The following is a 20,128-nucleotide window of genomic DNA, read 5'->3' on the forward strand; positions in this document are numbered from 1 at the left end:
TTTGTGTGATCTGACTCAGCAGGTTGGAATTTCCCATGGATTAAGTATCTTATGTGAAAATGATTTTAAGTGAAGTAAAATTTCATTTATTTGCTTGAAACCACATCTTGTAGTACCCTGGCTCTAAATATCCTGTCCTAATGCAGGACATTCTATGAAATGCTACTATTTCCATTTTTGGATTTTGTTGTATCCACTTATGAGATGATTTAACATACTTACTAATGGCCAACATAAAAAACTAATAGGAATAGGATTTAAGATTTTAAAATTTTTCAAGTGTATGATAAATCAGTATTTAATTAAGTTGGAATGTTTTTAAAAGGCCTCCTGTGTTCTCTCTTGGAATGATATCAGATACACTTGAGAAATGTCTTTGATTCTTCCTTCTCTCTTCAGTTCCTGCTTCCTCCTGACATTATCTTTATAATTGTAAAAATGGACTTTTTTCTTAGCCTCTCTGGTGCTCAAGTTTGCTACAAGGGTCCTCTACCAATTATTCTACGTACAGCACCCACCTCTTCCTAGGCATTTCTGGATGTTCATTGCCAGCTTTAATGTTTTCAAGAATGAAGAACCTAATGTTATTTTGAGGATAGTATTTAGAACTGATAAGGAAGTGTCCCCAAAAGTCAGATTTTTAAACTCAGCTAAGTTTTTATTGTTTTGGATAAGTTATTTAATATCCCTTGACCTAAGTTTTCTCATTTTCAAACAGGGAAAATAATAGCTACCCCAGAGGATTTTTGAAGAAGTTAATTCATTTTTCTATATTTACTTCCTAAACTTCATCATATTATAATAATTTGGAAAAAGAAATAAAACCAAAAAGACATAGGAGTAAAAATGATATATCATCAAAATTTAGTAAGATAGGAAGTAAGTTGAAGAATATTAACTCAGATAGCAGAGAAGTAAAAGCTGAAAACTACTTGGAGGAGAACGGAAATGCAAGCTTATCCATATCACAAGGTTTAGGAATTATAGGTGCTAAGTACCTCTAAAAGGGTCCCCCCCATATTTCTTGTTAGTATATTATAGGAGTACATAATGGTGGGATTCATGGTTACATATTGGTACATGCACACAATATAACAATATAATTTGCCAATATCAATCTCCATTATTTCCCCTTTCCCTCTCCTCCTAGTTCCTATCCTCTATTCTCCTGATCTCCATTTGATTTTCATGTGATGCCCCCCACTTACTCGCTCCCACCTTTCTTTTTCATTCTCCTGTCAGAGAGAAAACATAAAGACCCCTGACTTTCTGAGTTTGGCTTATTTCACTTAACATAATGTTCTTAATTTCCATCCATTTTCCTGTAAATGCCATAATTTCATTCTTCTTTATGGCTAAATAAAACATATACATGCATACACACATGTGTGTATATGTGTGTATATATATATATGTGTGTGTGTGTGTGTGTGTGTATCACATTTCCTTTATCTGTTTATCTATTAACAGACATCTAGACTGGTTCCATAGTTTGGCTATTGTGAATTATACTGCTATAAACATGGGTATGCTTGTATCACTATAACATGATGATTTTAATTCTTTAGGTTAAATACCGAGGAGAGAGAGGTATCTCTGGGTTAGATAGTGGTTCCATTCCTAGTCTTTTGAGAAACCTCCAAATTGATTTCCATAGTGGTTGCACTAATTTACAATCCCACCACAGTGTAAAAGTGTTCCTTTTTCTCCATATCCTCTCCATCTTTTATTATTGTTTGTATTCTTGGTGCCTGCCATTCTAACTAGAGTGAACTGAAATCTCAGTGTAGTTTTGATTTGCATTTTCTTAATTGCTAACTGTGTTGAATGTTTAGACCAGAAACTATGTGACTCAAAACATAGAATCAGTAGTCCAACATATAGGCGTAAGCAATGACTTTCTCAGTAGAACCCCTATAGCTCAGGAAATAATGCCAAGAGTTAATAAATGGGATGGCATCAAATTAAAAAGCTTTTGCACAGCAAAGGAAACATTCAAGAATGTGACAAGAGAACATACAGAATGAGGAAATCTTTGCTAGTTACTCTTCTGAAAGAGGATTAATACCCAGAATATATAAAGAACTCAAAAAACCTAATAATCCAATTAATAAATGGTCAATATGACACTTCTCAAATACAAATGACCAACAAATACAGGAGTTTTTTTTTTCTTCTAAAAGTTTTATAGTTTTAACTCTTACATGTAAGTCTGTTTCCATTTTGAGTTACTATTTTATGTATGATTTGAGGAATGTGTCTGGTTTCATTCTTTTGCATATGGATAACCAGTTGTCTAACACCCACTTATTGGAAAGACTCCTTTTTGCCTATTGAATTATTTTGGCACCTTGGTAAAAAATTCTTTGACCATTGGGAGGGAGAGCAAGGGAGGAAGATTACCTCTAGATAGGGAACAGGGGTGGGAGGGAAAGGGAAGGAGAAGGGGAATAGCATGGATGGTGAAAGGAGACCCTCATCACTATACAAAATACATGTATGAAGATATGAATTTGGTGTCAACATATGTTATATATAATCAGAGATATGATAAATTATGATATAATGATGTATTAAGAATCATAATGCAAAAATAAATAAATAAATTTTAAAAATCCTTTGACCATAAATGTATGGGTTTATTTTTGAACTCCCAAATTTTATACCATATATACATATATTTATATATGTACATATATATATGTACACACATATGTATACACATATATACACACATATATATATGTACACATATCTTGCATTTCTTTAGTTATATTTATTCCTAAGTATTTTTTTCTTAACAATGCTCCTATGAATGGAACTGTTCTCCACATAAAAAATTTCATTTTTTGATTGTTCAGTGTAAACATATAGAAATACAATTGATTTTTGAATATTGACCTTATAGTGTCTGTCTGTCTGTCTCTCTCTCTCTCTCTCTCTCTCTATATATATATATATATATATATATATATATATATATATATATACACACACGTCTGTGCTTGTATTACTGTCTTTTGATTGTAGTAGCTTTATAGTAAGTTGAAATCAGGAATTAAGGCCTCCAACTTTGGTTTTTAAAATATTATTTGTTCTAGGTCCCTTGAATTTCCACATGAATTTTAGGATCAGCTTGTCTGTTTATGCAAAGAAGTTAGCTGTAATTTCGATGAGCATTGCTTTGAATCTGTATATCAATTTGGGGAGTATTAACATCTAACAGTATTAAGTTTTCATATCTACAAACGGGATGTTTTTCCATTTTTTTCTGCTATCTTTAATTTCTTAAGCAATGTTGTGTAGTTTTCAGTGTATAGGCCTTGCATTTCTTTGGTTATATTTATGATTATTTACTATAAACACATAGAAATACAATTGATTTTTGTATATTTACCTTATATTCTATACCCTTACTGAACTTGTTCTTATAGTTTTTTAGTGATTCCTTGGGATTTCGCTCTAGATATTACAACATACATACTGAATAGAAAAGTCAAAGTTTAATCAATATCTCTGCTGTTTTTTGAAATAACACAGAGACTTTACAGAACCTATTCGAAGTGGGATAATAGCACCTTGAAGATACTAAGGTACTACCCTAAGACCTGTGAATATATTTGTTTGTTTGTTTTGTTTGTTTTAACAAGGTGGAGGGGGATTAAAGTTGCTTATCAGTTGTCCTTAAAATAAATAAATATCCTGAATTTTCTGGATGGATGCAAATTAGTTTCTAGTGTCTTTTAAAGAAGAAGGAGGCAGAAGAACAGGTCAGAGTCTGAGAGAGATTTGAAGATTCTGCTACTTGTTTTTTGAAGTGGAAGAAGGACCTACAAGCCAAGTAGTACAGGCTTCCTCTAGACACTGGAAATTGCATTTAGATCTCTCATTCCGGGCATTACGGGAACTCATTGCTTCTAGGTTGGTTTTTGCTTGTAAACTTAGACATAGCTAGCAATTAGGACAAAAAGATCATAAGTATATACTCATGTTCAATTCAGATTTAAGATAATAGGGTTGTTTACTACTTTGATTTTATTTATTTATTTCTGTTTAAATCTTTATTAGGGTTTATTCTTTTTTTATTAGTTGCTCAAGACAATACAATGATCTTGACATATCATATATTTGATTCAAATAGGGTATGAATTCTTATTTTTCCATGTGTACAGATTGCAGGATCACATTGATTATACAGCCATACTAGTCTGTTGTATTCTGCTGCCCTTCCTATCCCCTCCTCCCCTCTCCTCCCCACCCATCACCTCTCTCTACCCAATCTACTGGTACACATTTCTCTCTCTTACAATCTTGGTAATCTTGGTTTCTAATGACATTAATCCAGCTACCTACTTGTTTTATCCAAATACATATGTATATCATGTTTCAAATAATGAATTTTACTACCAGTAAAAACAACCAACAATATTACTGAATACTGTTTAAAATTTCTCCCAGGTTTTTTTTTCCTTATCCCACCAGAGATGTGCAGTCAAATAATTGTGTTTTAAAGTCACTTGGAATAATTTCTACTGTATTGTTACTTATTCCCTTTTTTGATAGTGGTTGTGATTGAGTTTTTTCAGACTGCTTAACTTCTTATTTTTAGAAGTGGAAGAAGGACCTACAAGTCAAGTAATTAATACAGGCAGCCTGTTATTTAAATAGCTCCAAAGAAAAGTTATTTAAATAATTCCAAAATTGAAATTATTTAACAATGTATTCAGAAAAGCCTGGTTTCTGCTTTTCCCTTTCACTGCCTCACAAGTAACCATTTTTGTTAGTTTTTGTTTTATTCTTGCACTTTTTAAAAAAAAGTTAAAATATTTATATTTCCTCCTTTTATAAAAGATAATAGAATACATAATGTTCTACATATTGCTCTTTTAAACCTGATCATTTCTTATCAGTACACCAGATCTTTCTCATTCTCCACCCCCACCCCAACTGTGTAGTGGTCTGTTGTATGGATATAACAGTGTTTTCAACCCATCTCTCTTGATAGCCAGTGTTTGGTTTTTTTTGTTGTTGTTGTTGTTTTCCTATTCTTTTCTACTTCTACTAGTGGTGAAATGAACAAACTTATCCTTATGTCCTTTGGTATTTTTGGCAACTAGGGGTTGCTTTAATTGTTTTTAAGCTTCTGCAGTTTTACCATGATGTATTACTTCTCTTAAAATTATGATTGGGGGTGTGGAGGGGGGGCTGGGGTTGTGGCTCAGTGGTAGAGCACTCACCTAGCACACATGGGACACTGGGTTTGCTCCTCAGCACCACATTAAAAAAAAAGGTTAAAAAAATGATTTATTGGATTTCATGAATCTGCAGTTACAATGTAATATCAGTTCTGAAAATTTCAGCATATTATCTCTTCAAATATTACTTTTATTCCATCCTCTTAATTCCTTTTGGAACTCAAATTGACATATGTAAGTCTTATTTACTCTCCTGTTTATATTTCTTAGCTTCTTGGATATTTTCCATCTTTTTTTTTTTTGGTTTCAGGGATTGAACTCGGGGGCACTCAATCACTGAGTCATTTCCCCAGCCCTATTTTGTATTTTATTTATAGACAGGGTCTCACTGAGTTGCTTAGCACTTCAACGTTGCTGAGACTGGCTTTGAACTCTCGAGCCTCCTGTTACTGGCATTTGCCACTGCGCCTGTGCCCAGACTGATATTTCACATCTTTTGTTTCTGTGTTGTATTCTAGATATCTAGATATGTCTGAACAAATTACTGTTGGCTGTCCCCTTCTGCAGTTTCCTTATCCACAGATTCAAGTAATTTTAGGTGGAAAATATTTGGGGAGAAAATTATGTCTGTACTGAACATGTACAGTCTTTTTTCATTATTCCCTCTACAATACAGTATGACAACTATTTGTGTAGTATTTACATTGTATTCTGAATTATAAGTAATATAGAGGTGATTTAAAGTACAATGGGGACTGGGATGTGGCTCAGTGGTGGAGCACTTGCCTAGCATATATGGGGCACTGGGTTTGATCTTCAGCACCACATAAAAATAAATTTAAAAAATAAAGGTATTGTGTCCATCCACAACTAAAAGAAATATTAAAATATATGGGATACAAATACTGTACCATTTTATGTAAAGGCCTTGAGCATCTGAGGATTTTGTTGACTATGTAGGGTCCTGAAACCATCCCCCAAGGACTCTGAAGGACAACAGGAATCTGATTTACCCCTAGCCCTACATGGTCTGTTAAACTTGATCACATATTTTTAAATGTTAATCATTTGTAATTTAAAGCTATATGTATTTCAGATTCCTGTTTATTTTAATGTATTAAGCAGTTACTTTGTGATAATTTCAGTGTGGGAAATCTTTATAGGTTTGTTTCCTCATGTGTTTTATGCTTTTTGATTGTGTGGCAGTCACTTGCCTTGGAGTTTTATCTTTCTTTGGTAGTTCTAGGCCCTATAATGAAGGTCACTTGTCATCACTTCTTATAGTCGAGGAAATTGAGGCAGATTAACATGCTAAAGTTCACAAAACTTATACATGAAATTTAAACAAAGATGATCTAACTTCATAACCCATGCTATTGTCCTTAAAACTATGGGTTAACTCTCTCCTTGCACAGTATTATGAAGACTGCATATAGGGCTGGGGATATAGCTCAATTGGTAGAGTGCTTGCCGTGCATGCACAAGGCCTGGGTTCGATCCCCAGCACCACAAAAAGAAAAAAAGAAATAAATGACTAAAATTTTTAAAAGTGCATATTTTTTGGTAATTATTTATTCTAATTGTTATACATGATGGCAGAATGCAATTTGTGTCATATTATACATATAGAACACAGTTTTTCAAGTCACTTGTACACAAAGTATTTTCACACCATTTATGTCTTCATACATGTATTCTGGGTAATGATGTCTAACTCATTCCACCATCATTCCTGCCCCCTTCCCCCCTCCCTTCCTCACCCTTCCCTTTGCCCTAAAGTTCCTCCTTTCCTCCCATGCCCCCCCACCAATTGCCATTGTGAGTCAGCATCCTCATATCAAAGAAAATATTTGATCTTTGGTTTTTTGGGATTGGTTTACTTCACTTAGCATTATATTCTCCAGTTCCATCCATTTACCTGCAGATGCCATAATTTTGTTCTCTTTTAATGCTGAGTAATGTTCCATTGTGTATGTATAACAAAGTTTCCCTATCCATTCATCTACTGAAGAGCATCTGGTTGGTTCCACAATTTAGCTATTGTGAATTGTGCTGCTATAAATACTGATGTGGCTGTGTCCCTGTAGAATGCTTTTTTTAAGTCCTCTGGGTATAAACTGAGGAGTGGGGTAACTGGGTCAAATGGTGGTTCCATTCCCAGTTTTCCAAGGAATCTCCATACTGCTTTTCATATTGGCTGCACCGATTTGTAGTCCCACCAACAATGTATGAGTGTGCACCTTTTTCCCAACATCCTTGCCAACACTTATTTGTATACTTGTTTGTTTTGTTTATTACTTTGTATTTTTTCTATTATTGATAACAGCCATTCTGACTGGAGATGAAATCTTAGAGTAGTTTTGATTTGCATTTCTCTAATTGCTAGAGATGTTGAACATTTTTTAATATGTTTGTTGATTGATTGTATATCCTCTTCTGAGAAGTGTCTGTTCATGTCCTTGGCCCATTTGTTGATTGGTTTTTGCTTTTTTGATGTTAAGGTTTTTGAGTGCTTCATATATCCTAGAGATTAGTGCTCTATCTGATGTGTTTGTGGTAAAAATTTGCTCCCATTCTGTAGGCTCTCTATTCACCTCACTAATTATTTCTTTTGCTAAGAAGAAGCTTTTTAGTGTAAATCCATCCCATTTATTGATTCTTGGTTTTAATTCTTTTTTTAATATTTAATTGATTTTATTTTTTAAATACATGACAATGGAATGCATTACAATTATTATTACACATATAGAGCACAATTTTTCATATCTCTGTTTGTATATAAAGTATATTCACACCAATTCATGTCTTCATACCTGTATTTTGGTTAATGATGTCTATCACATTCCACCATCATTGCTAACCCCCTGCCCCCTCCCTTACCCTTCCACCCCTCTACCCTATCTAAAGTTTGTCTATTCCTCCCATGCTCCCCCTCCCTACCCCATTATGGATCAGTCACCTTATATCAGAGAAAACATTCAGCATTTATTTTGGGGGGATTTGCTAACTTCACTTAGCATTATCTTCTCCAACTCCATCCATTTACCTGCATATGCCATGATTTTATTGCTGAGTAATATTCCATTGTGTATATATGCCACGTTTTTTAATCCATTCATCTACTGAGGGGCATCTAGGTTGGTTCCACAGTTTAGCTATTGTGAATTGTGCTGCTATAAACATTGTTGTGGCTGAGTCCCTATAGTATGCTGTTTTTTAAGTCCTTTGGATATAGACCGAGGAGTGGGATAGCTGGGTCAAATGGTGGTTCCATTCCCAGTTTTCCAAGGAATCTCCATACTGCTTTCCATATTGGCTACTGGTAGTACCAATATGGCACTCATACGAGTGTGCCTTTTTCCCCACATCCTCACCAACACTTATTGTTGTTTGTATTCATAATAGCTGCCATTCTGACTGGAGTGAGATGATATCTTAGAGTAGTTTTGATTTGCATTTCTCTAATTGTGAGAGATGATGAACATTTTTTCATATATTTGTTAATTGATTGTTTATCCTCTTCAGAGAAGTGTCTGTTCATGTGCTTGGCTCATTCATCCATTGGGTTATTTGTTTTTTTGGTGCTTAGCTTTTTGAGTTCTTTATATACCCTAGAGATTAGTGCTCTATCTGATATGTGAGGGGTAAAAATTTGCTCCCAAGATTTAGGCTCTCTGTTCACCTCACAGATTGTTTCTTTTGCTGAGAAGAAACTTTTTAGTTTGAGGCCATCCCATTTATTGATTCTTGGTTTTAATTCTTGTTAAGGTTTTAAGTCTTGTTAAGGAAGTTGGGCCTAATCTGATATGATGGAGATTTGGGCCTACTTTTTCTTCCATTAGGTGTAAGGTTTCTGGTTTAATTCTTAGGTCCTTGATCCACTTTGAGTTGAATTTTGTGCATGGTGAGAGATGGAGGTTTAATTTCATTTATTACATGTGGATTTTCAGTTTTCCCAGCACCTTTTGTTGAAGAGGCTATCTTTTCTCCAATGTACGTTTTTGGCACCTTTGTCCAATATAAGATAACTGTAGTTATATGAGTTAGTCTCTGTGTCCTCTATTCTGCACCATTGGTATACGGGTCTATTTTGGTGCAAATACCATGCTTTTTTTGATACTTAAACTATGTAGTATAGTTTAAGGTCTGGTATAGTGATGCCACCTGCTTCACTCTTCTTGCTAAGGATTGCTTTGGCTATTCTGGATCTCTTATTTTTCCAGGTGAATTTCATGATGATTGCCTTTTCTATTTCTATGAGGAATGACATTGGGATTTTGATTGGGATTTCATCGAATTTGTATAGTGCTTTTGGTAGTATGGTCATTTTGACAATATTAATTCTCCCTGTCCAAGAACAAATTAAATCTTTCCATCTTCTAAGGTCTTTTTTAATTTCTTTCTTTAGTTTGCTGAAGTTTTCATTTTAGAGGTCTTTCACCTCTTTCATTGAGTTTATTCCCAAGTATTTTATTTTATTGAGGCTATTGTAAATGGGGTTGTTTCCTAATTTCTCTTTAAGAAAATTTGTCACTGATGTACAGAAATGCCTTTGATTTATGGGTGTTGATTTTATATTTTGCTACTTTGCTGAATTCATTTATTAGTTCTAGAAGTTTTCTGGTGAAATATTTTTGGGTCTTCTAGGCATAGAATCATATCCTTGGCAAATAATGATAATTTGAGTTATTCTTTTCCTATCCGTATCCCTTTAATTTCTTTCATCTCTCTGATTGCTCTTGCTAGAGTTTCAAGAACTGTGTTAAATAGAAGTGGTGAAAGAGGACATTCCTGTCTTTTTCCAGTTTTTAGAGGGAATGCTTTCAATTTGTCTCCATCTAGAATGATGTTGGCCTGGGGCTTAGCATAGATAGTCTTTACGATGTTGAGATATGTTCCTGATATCCCTGGTTTTTCTAGGTTAGGAACATGAAGGAATCTATATTTTATCAAATGCTATCTCTGTATCTATTGAGATGATCATATGATTTTTATCTTTAAATCTATTGATGTGATGAATTACATTTATTGATTTCAGTATGTTGAAACAACCTTGCATCCCGGGGATGAATCCTACTTGATCATGGTGCATTATCTTTTTGATACATTTTTGTATTCGATTTTCCAGAATTTTATTGAGAATTTTTGCATCTGTATTCATTAGAGATATTGATCTGAAGTTTTCTTTCTTTGATGGGTCTTTATAGGTGTGCCTCTCTCCAGAACTCCAGGCTACAATTGCATATAGTTTTAATGAAAAGTTTCTAATTTGGGTGAGGTCCAAATTCTTAAGCTTTTGCTTTTATCACTTCTATTGTTGGTGTTGGATCTAAAAAATTGTTGCTTAACCCTTATTAGCATAAGTTTGTACCAGTAGTGTTGACCCTCGTGCTATATAAACCCCTGGGCTAGCACAGACAGAAAACCTGTTATCAGGTCTCTTCTCCCACTGCCAGATTTCTGTTCCTGTTTCTATTCTTCAATGAGTCCAACTCTTAACACTCAAAAAAAAATTTTTTTTTGTTGCCTAACCCAACATCATGAAATTTCGTTCTTTTACTCCTATGTATGTGTCTCAGGGTTTTACAGTTTTAGATCTTAGGTTTAGGTTTGTGATCCATTCCATATCTGAGAGGAATAATGTTTTGCTGCTGGTACAGTTCTGAATTTTCCCCATCATTAGGAGAAAGAATAGGAGTGGAAATAGGGGAAGTCTCAGGATTCTTCCCATTTCCTGTCTAAGGATGAAGACATAATTTGAAAACAGATATTTATTGATTATTTTTGTTTTAAAATTTGTATGTTTTCATAATCATTGTCAAAAGGAATTTAGTTATGTGTGTGGTATGAGGAAAAGTTTCAGTTTCATACTTTTGTATGTGGATATTCAGTTGTCAGAACATCATGGTTTGGAAAGACTATCCTTATCCTCATTGAATTTTCTTAGCCCCTTTTTGAAAATCAGTAGATGATAATAAATGTTATTTCTGGACTCTGGAATCTATTCAGTTGTTTATGGTTTTCTTTACACCTGTATCATACTCTTGATTAGTAGAGCTTTGTAGCATCACATGTTCTTTTACTAGAAAGGTTTAAGTAAAGGCAATTATATTCATTAGCCTCAAAGCCACTTAATAATAGTAATTAATAAATAGTTATTGAGATGCCAAGCCAAGTGTTTTAAGCTCATTCCACACTGTCAGCAAACATTCATCAATAATATGTCAGGTTTAGGGAATACATTGGTAAAAAAAAAAAATGGCAAATGTTCTTGTTCTCATGTGTCTCACATTAGTACCAAGTTAGATGAGGAGACTGTAGAATAACAGAAAGTTTAAAAAAATAGAATAAACTCACCTGAGAGCAACTAAGCAACTACCTTAATCCTCCTAACAACCAAGTCTATACCATAAGCCTTGGGAACTTGTAGGAATTGTACAAAGGTATTAGGAACTTTAAGGAATTTGAACTCCTCTCTCTTTCCAAACCATGTACTCAATACCTCTATGTTTCTAATACTTGTCTCTCAATTTGGGGAATTTTAAAAATTCTCAAAGCTTAAGCCATACCCTTGACCACTTGATTTCATTTCTAGGGTGAGACCCAACTGATAGTATTTTTAAATGTTCCCCAGGTGATTTCGTTGTTACAAAGATTGAAAATGACTGACCTGGCCCAATACCTGGAACAGAGTAGACATTCAGTACAGTGAATGTATCACTATTAATAAAAATTCATCCTGACTACCCAGCTGCTCTATTTATTTCCAAAATTATAATCAACCAAGAATACTTTTATATAAGTTTTTAAAGAAGCTTTGTCTTATATTTTTAAAATCTTCTATATTCAGCCTCATGGCATGTACAGGAAGATATCTGACAGGAATGATGTTTTGCTGCTGGTACAGTTCTGAATTTTCCCCATGATTGGGAGGAAGAATAGGAGTGGAAATAGGGGAAGTCTCAGGATTCTTTTCATTTTCTGTACAAGTATGAAGACATAATTTAAAAATAGATATTTATTGATTATTTTTGTTTTAAAATTTGTGTTTTTTAATAATCATTGTCAAAAGGCAGAAGTTGGATATACTGACTTTTAGACATACTTTGATCAATGTTATATTTTCCACAGATATTCTAAACATACTTAAACAATTATATATATTTCCCAATTTTATACAAATATGTACCTCATGTTTGTCTTTTCACTTAACAATGAGTCTTGGAGTTATATACATGTGCAAAACATTTTTTAGTGTATAATTCCTTCTGTCAGTCCCCTGCTCTTGGGTATTTAGGTTGTTTACAACTTTTCTCTATTAGAAATAATGTTATATTGAGTAGATAAATCATTGTACTTCTATGTAAATAGGTTATTAGATAAATTCCTAGAAGTTCAAGATATTATATTGCCAGTTTGTCTTCTGTGAAGGTTCTATATTGATTGGTTGGGAAATGACAAACAAAACAAAACAAACAAAAACAAAACCCATAAAAGAGTGTGAGAGGTTAAAGATGTGAAGAAGTAATAGTGATCGAGAATGATTGTAGTAGGAAAGATATAGGATAGATAGAGCCTACAGCTAAGATCAAGGAGAGAGAATGAGAAGATTTTGTGCTATATATATACATGGAATTTATTTGTGATTAAAATATGCTAATGAATTAATTTTATAAAATCCTAAAATTTTTTACTCTTAAATTTATATTTGAACTTATGTAAACACATTTTAATGTGATGTTTTATAATGAATGCCTTATTTCTTTAAAATACTCTTGCTATTTAAATTTCAGATTTACTTTAGCATTTATTGACCAAGATCTTCTCATGCATAACTATTTTTTACTTGAAATGTCTCTCTCTCTCTCTCTCTCTCTCTTTCTCTTTCTTTCTCTCTCTCTCTCTGTTGTTGTTTTTTTTCCTTAGCCCTGGAAGAAAGCGGGACTTTTCCCCTGTTCCTTGGAGTCAGTACTTTGAGTCCATGGAAGATGTGGAAGTAGAAAATGAAACTGGCAAGGATATATCCTCTACAAAGTGACTTATTCATTAGTAAACTTATGATGTTGTCTAAATTAGAAGATTTGTGTGTAGTTTCTAAAAGGTTCTTTGTTCCTGCTATTTATTTCATTTTATTTATCCATCTGTTCTTTATACAGCATGTAATATTTCCTACAAGTCCATGCCAGTGCCTTTCTTGGCTATAATTGTCTAATACATGGAGAAGGGATTAGGAATTAAATTCCCAAAGTGTTATATCTCTTGGGGACCCAAGAGAAAGTTTCATGAATCAATTGAGTTTACTTTCTAGAATTTGGGGACTATGTCCTCATTAGGACAAAGGTAATCTTTTTTTTTTTTTTTCATTAAAAATAATGGTCTTACTAGCTTCAGATTTCAAAAACAGATGGTTGATATCTCAAGAACATCTATTTAAGTTTCTTTTAAGTTTGGAAGTCTGCAGTTTTGCATGTAGCCTGGTGCTGCTTGAATTTTTTTAGTTGGTATTAATTATGACTAAATAATCAAAAACTTAAGTGAGTAAAAACTGAAACATTTTATCTTTAACTATTCATACACTTTTCGAGTTTACAAGAGTGGTTCAGAGGGTCCAGTCCTGCTCCTTCTGCACGGAGGAGGCCATTCTGCCCTTTCCTGGGCAGTGTTCACGGTAAGTAAGTTATTGATAGTGGAAGTTGATGTTGGTACAATCATTGTTTACATCTAGATAAATTTAACTAGCTAATTCTTTTTTCTGTGCTTATTCATATTGCTTGATATGAGAATGTTCTTAGAGATGGAGTGGGTTCCAAATATTTTATCATAGTAGGTTCAAGATCATCTGTTCTTTAAACCAGAGGTTTTAGATGACCCTTAGTGCCTTCAAACAGTTTATAAAATTTTATAATTTTTTACAATTTTATAATTTTATTTTTTTAGTTTGTTCATTTATTTATATATATATATATATATATATATATGTATATATATATATATATATATATATATATACGCTCATTTGGATAAGGGGAATGGAATTTGTGCCTTATCAAAAGTGGGGTCTGTATCTCAGCAATTGAAGTAATAGATAAGTAGACATATTGTATTTCAATGCTTTAGATAATGTGTTTCAGTTTGTTTCTTTCATAGAATCTGCATGGTACTTCGCACATATAGATATCTCATAAATATTTGGAATTTTTTTTCTTTTTTTTTTTAAGTGATGCTGTATTTTTTTATGGTACTTATGAGCTCCTAGGAATTGAAAAAATGTTTGACTGATAGTACTTCGGTCAGAAGTAGAGGATATGTGCCTGTGTGAGTGCTGTCAATTGTAACTTTTCCTAACTCTGGAGTGGCGAAGCCCATGTGCAAGGAGAGGTACTTCTAAGGAAGATACTATAACACCTGTATCTAAATGAAGTTGTCATTTCTTCTTATGTGCATCAAACAAATATACATACTTCCTCTACCACTAGGGAAGCTGAAACTGGGAGCAAGTAGGAATGTAGCAATAGATAACTGGAGCCAGATGGCCATGGAATTGAGGAAAGCCCTGAACATATCATTTTGTTCAGGAGGCATTATTGGAATTAAGTACAAAAGCACCTTCACAGCTTTTTTATTAAACCATAAATTCCTTGAGAACAGGGATAATGTTTTATTACTTTTTTGTTTTTCAAATGCCTATAATTGTTTTTGACACATAAACATTTAACAGTTAATAAATGATTTGGCTCTTGTCTTGTTTGCTATTTCCTTATCTTTCTGTAGGAAAAACTATATGATTTTGCCCAATAAGTTCCAGGCTCTCACATGACTCTATAATGTAAGCTACATGCATAATTTTAAATTTTTCTGATAGACTCATTAAATAAGTCAAAACAGGTGAAATTAATTTAAATAATTTTAACTCATTCATTATTATATTTATTTATCATTTATTATTTATCATTTCAATAGGTAATCAATGTAAAAATTATTGTTGGCATGTATATTAGTTTGGTTTTTGTTGCCAAGAGCACAATACCACAGACTGGGTAAGTTATTTGGAAAGTTTATTTTGGCTGAGTTCTAGAGATGCAAGATAGAAGGATCATATCTGTTGATGGCCTTCTAACTGGCAGAGTCCTGTGGTGGCATGGGACATCACATGCTATGAGTCAGGAAGTACACGTGTACGTATGTGTGTGTCTGGTCTCTTCCTCTTATAAAGCCACCAGGATTCAATAATGGAGACTCCACATCATGATTTTTATCTAATCCTAATCATTTTCCAGAAGTTTTCACCCCTTAGAATCTCACAATGGGGATTAAATTTTAATACCTGGGAGACACTGAAATCATATTCAAATGATAACATATTTTACTTTTTCATACTGTCTTTGAAATCCAGTATATATTTTAAGTAGCACACCTCAGATTTTTAGAGACAAACATCATGGCTTATTTATGCTTACTACATATTTGTATGGTAAAGGGATATTTTGTGCATGAATAAGTAACAGCAACATGTAACAGCTATAGTAGTAAATGCACTCTATTGTCCTGAATCTAGGTCAGAGCTACCAGATATGGCTTATATGCTATAACTTGACTGGCTTTGTTCTAAGCTAATACACTGTCACTGGGCAGTTAACGCATTAGAGGCATGGAATGAAAGAGATGGGTGACTGCATAGAGGAAAGAGGTACTATATCTTAAGTGGCATGTCATATTCATACCACTGCATTATAACTTGCTAAGAATAGTGATTCCAGACTCAACCTCTTAAGAAATTTTGCAAAAAGTAACATGTGAGTGGGTTTAATGAGAATTTCATATGTAGACCATAGGTAGCTTCACTATTTTCCTTGAGCTTTAGATCAACTCCCTAGGACTCTGGAGCAAAACAAAGCTAACATTGCCCATTTGAGCCTCCAGGGTCCTTTTAGAGAGGAGAGGTCTAGATAAGGCTTGAACAGATTTTCTATGAAAACAGCTATTACTTTTGACACTAAGGGAAAAACAATGAAATAAGGGTGAGATGTAATTTCTATTCTCTGATTTTTACCAGTACTAGTAGTATGACCTTGGGGGAGCTTAAGTTGTACTTACGCATTTGAGCAAGCCTCTTAAGTCATTTATATGTGATTGATAAAATAAAGAATAATACGGTCAAGAAAAATCCCAAACTACCCTATTCTCTAAGTGTGTAGTCTTTGTATATTTCAAGGATTCTTTAAAGATTATGTAAAATGATGAATATGAGCTTTTTGTAAATCATAAAAATTTTATGCAAATATTCTAGTTTATTGACATGTATTGATAGTAATTATTTTTAATTCCTTAATAGGAAAAATGAAATAATATAGGAAGTGCCTGCACATAGGAGGTGATTGATGCTTAGCTACTGATGTTAATGTGTATTATCATGGTAGAGGATATCTCAAGTTCTTTTATCAAAATATATTCTGAAGACTACTAATTCAATTAGAGGTTAATGAAGTAGAGATTTTTGTGATTAAATGAGTTTGAGAAATGTTACATATATAGGTTGAACATCCCTAATCCAAGAATCTGAAATGCTCTAAAATCCAAAACTTTTGAGTATTGTGTCAGCATTCTAAAAATTTTGGATTTTGGATTTTAAGATGACAGTGTGAAACCAGTAAAGTCTATGTGAAAATTCTAAAATCTGAAAGCGTCCAAAATCTGAAATACTTCTGGTTCTGAGCATTTTGGATAAATGATAGCCTGGAAATTCTTCTCTTACTTCTCTCTTGGAAGTTCACCCTATATAAACAGTATAGTGGTAAATGCAGTATAGTGGTAAATGTTTTTCTAAATCTACTTTACTTATTTACTTATTTTAGGTACTGAGGATTGAATCCCAGGGGCATTTAACCACTGAGCCAAAACTCCAGCCCTTTTTTGTATTTAGAGACAGAGTCTCACTGAGTTGCTTAGGGCCTTGCTAAGTGCTGAGGCTGACTTTGAACTCTTCCTGCTAGCAGCCCGAGTTGTTGGAATTACAGGCATTTGTCACATGCCTGGCTCAAGTATGCGTAATTTTAATGGTGTCTTCAAATACATTTGACCACTCAGTTCCTTTTTTAAAAACACCTATTAGTATCCCACACTTTGTTGAACTCTGTTATAGATAACTAATTTTATCCCAGTTGCTTAACACAGCAATACCAAGGGAATTCTCTACCACTCAGTTTAATAGCTTAGACTTATGACTGCTTAAATTTACCTGTCTTTTTTTGTTGATATTCCTGACCACGTATCAACTCAGTGAGACTCTGTCTCTAAATACAAAAAGGGGCTGGAGTTGTGGCTCAGTGGTTAAATGCCCCTGGGATTCAATCCCCAGTACCTAAAATAAGTAAATAAGTAAAGTAGATTTAGAAAAACATCCCAGAGCATTTACCACTATACTGTTATAAAGGGTGAACTTCCAAGAGAGAAGTAAGAGAAGAATTTCCAGGCTATCATGTACTGAATGAATTTATACATGACAGTCCTTTGAAAATAAAAATGGCTATGTGGAAGTTAGTACTCTAGCAACTGACTTAAGGAACAGAATTCCTTAAGCTTTGGAATTTATCTGTGGATCCAAAAATCAGTTAAGATATACAGCATCTATAGCAAACATCAGGAATAAACCCAAGTACCTTATCATGAGACAGGATTTTCCCCAGACCTTCATCCAGATAATAACTGGTAAAATAAGACAGTGAATAGAAGCAGATAGGCACTAGTATAATTGGAGGACAGTATACTGAACCAAATATTGCCATGATAGATATTTATAATGCTAAATCATGAGATCTTTGAAAGCAGAGATGGTGCCTTATTCATTCTTATATATCTAGCACACAGGGCTTGTCATGGAGTTGGTGCTTAATAATTATTCCTTGAATAAGTTAATGCTATCCCTGAACAATTAAGAAAACGTTGAATTTTGTTTTCTGTAATTAAGAAAGCACAAAAGTATGTAATTATTCTAAAGGCTATGTTAAATGACAGTGAGTCATTTATAGTGATTGATAAAATAAGTAATAATACTATCAAGAAAAATCCCAAACTCCAGAAGACAGGGTCAAAGACTATGAAGAGACAGTTCATAAAGAACAAACAGACGTGGGAAACAGTCATTCTCACCAGTAATCAGATATGATTCATAGGAGGTGTTATTTTTATATACATTTACTTAATGTTTCTAAAACAAATTTCTTAGGGTTTCAAGGTACTAGAAAACAGAAGCTATTCAAACATAACTAGTTCTATGGTAAATGAATAGAGCTCTTTTGCACTGTGGTTGAATCATCAAAATATTAATCACTCCCTTGTGTAGTGCCCCTACAATGAATAGGGTGTATAAGCAATAGTGTGACTTTTCAGTCTGGATCATAAAAGATATGGCAGCTTCTTTTTAAATGGTTAAATAAAATTATGGGATATGACATACAATTAGAAATTACACATTTAGGATTCTAAACTCAGAAAAACCTATTGTCTAAATAAAATTAACTATCTGTGTCCCAACAATAAGTAGATGGTTCTATAAACTGAATGCACCTGTAATACAAATTACACAACTTAAAAAAAATAATTTTCCCAAACAGTGGCAATAGAAGGATCTCATGATCTACCATTAAAAATATCAATCACAGTGTTTATCTCTTCCTCTGGTTCAGTATGTTTGTCCTCCTGCTATGCCTTTCTGCTTCTGTTTCACTGCCCCATGAGTGACTTTCCAGTTATTTTCTAGGTTTTCATTTGTATATTTTTTATTACTTTAATGATTTAATGATTGTTTTTTCTTTTAATGGCAACTGTTTTCAGAGGGGAAAAAAGTGGTATTCAGTTCCAGGTCCTACAAGTTAATGAGAGATCAGCAAACCGGAACTTATTCAGAAAAGAGGATTTGGATAATTAGAATGTTTGAAACTATCTCATTTTAGGAATAGTTGAAGGAAGCGAAAAGAGGAAAGACTTGGGAAACATAATATTTGTTTTCAACTGTAATAAGAAAAAAATAAGCCTCATCTTCCAAACTAAGTAATTAGGTGCATGATCTCATTTAATTTTTCTGTAGTCCTATGAGATTAGGCAGATGAGGACATTGCAGTTTAGAGAAATCACATAGTCAGTAACAGCACCAAAACTCTACCTGACTCTACTATGAATGTTTCTCTGAAGACTGATCCTATACTGCCTCATAGGAAAGATGTAGGGCAGAGACTATAGGAACAAAATTGTGATAACACATAAGGCAAAACTTCTAAAGATTAGAACTGTTTCAAAATAACTAAGACAGGAAAAATGAGCATCACACTATAGAATTTAATTATGACTATATTCTTCAAAGTTCCACCTTATTCATTACTGTAAAAAACTCCCTGGACCTGAGTAGAACTTTTCTTCCACCTAAATGTTTTGTGGCTTTTGACGGGGAACAAAACCCATCATTCACAGAAGTCTTGTCATCTATCAAGAGAAAGTATTGCTGCTGGGGATGTAGCTTAGTAACAGTGCTTGCCTTGCAAGCCCTGGGTTCAATCCCCAGCACCAGAGGGAAAAAATAAGGCATTTTTATTTTGGCTTTAGTAATAGAATAAAAATATGGTTTTATTTTAGTAAATAAAACCATAAAGCACTTGGAAAACCTTTATTATCAGTTTTGTGTTAATTATTGAAGGGTTGTAGTTAACAAAGGAAAATTATGCTGTTTTAAAAGATAGGCTTAGATTTCTAGAAAATTAATTATTTAAGCCTTTCATGTTCTCGTTATTTCCAATTGATTAGTTATTGTAGTTGCTGCTGTAGTAATCACGTTTATCATATATAATGGGCAATATGTATGGCTTCTATCACCCTCTTCCATCAGCAAATGCTGACTGGCCTAATTGCTGGGGAGAATCCAGAACTGAGTGAGAAGAGAACAG

The 20,128-nt window shown here is 33.5% G+C and overlaps 1 protein-coding gene across 1 annotated transcript in view; it reads left to right on the plus strand.

Annotated features, from left to right (window-relative positions):
- The window catches only part of Ppme1 (protein phosphatase methylesterase 1), a 69,741-nt gene that overhangs the window by 14,379 nt on the left and 35,234 nt on the right, over positions 1-20,128 (plus strand). Inside the window, exons 2-3 of the mRNA XM_046441954.2 lie at positions 13,122-13,215; positions 13,771-13,863. Coding sequence (XP_046297910.1) covers positions 13,122-13,215; positions 13,771-13,863 — 187 coding nt within the window. The remainder of the gene's footprint in view (positions 1-13,121; positions 13,216-13,770; positions 13,864-20,128) is intronic.

This window comes from Marmota monax, unplaced genomic scaffold (assembly GCF_021218885.2).
Source record: "Marmota monax isolate L192 unplaced genomic scaffold, Marmota_monax_Labrador192_F-V1.1 WCK01_AAM20220418_F8-fsc00068, whole genome shotgun sequence".
In the NCBI taxonomy this organism is placed as follows: Eukaryota; Metazoa; Chordata; class Mammalia; order Rodentia; family Sciuridae; genus Marmota; species Marmota monax.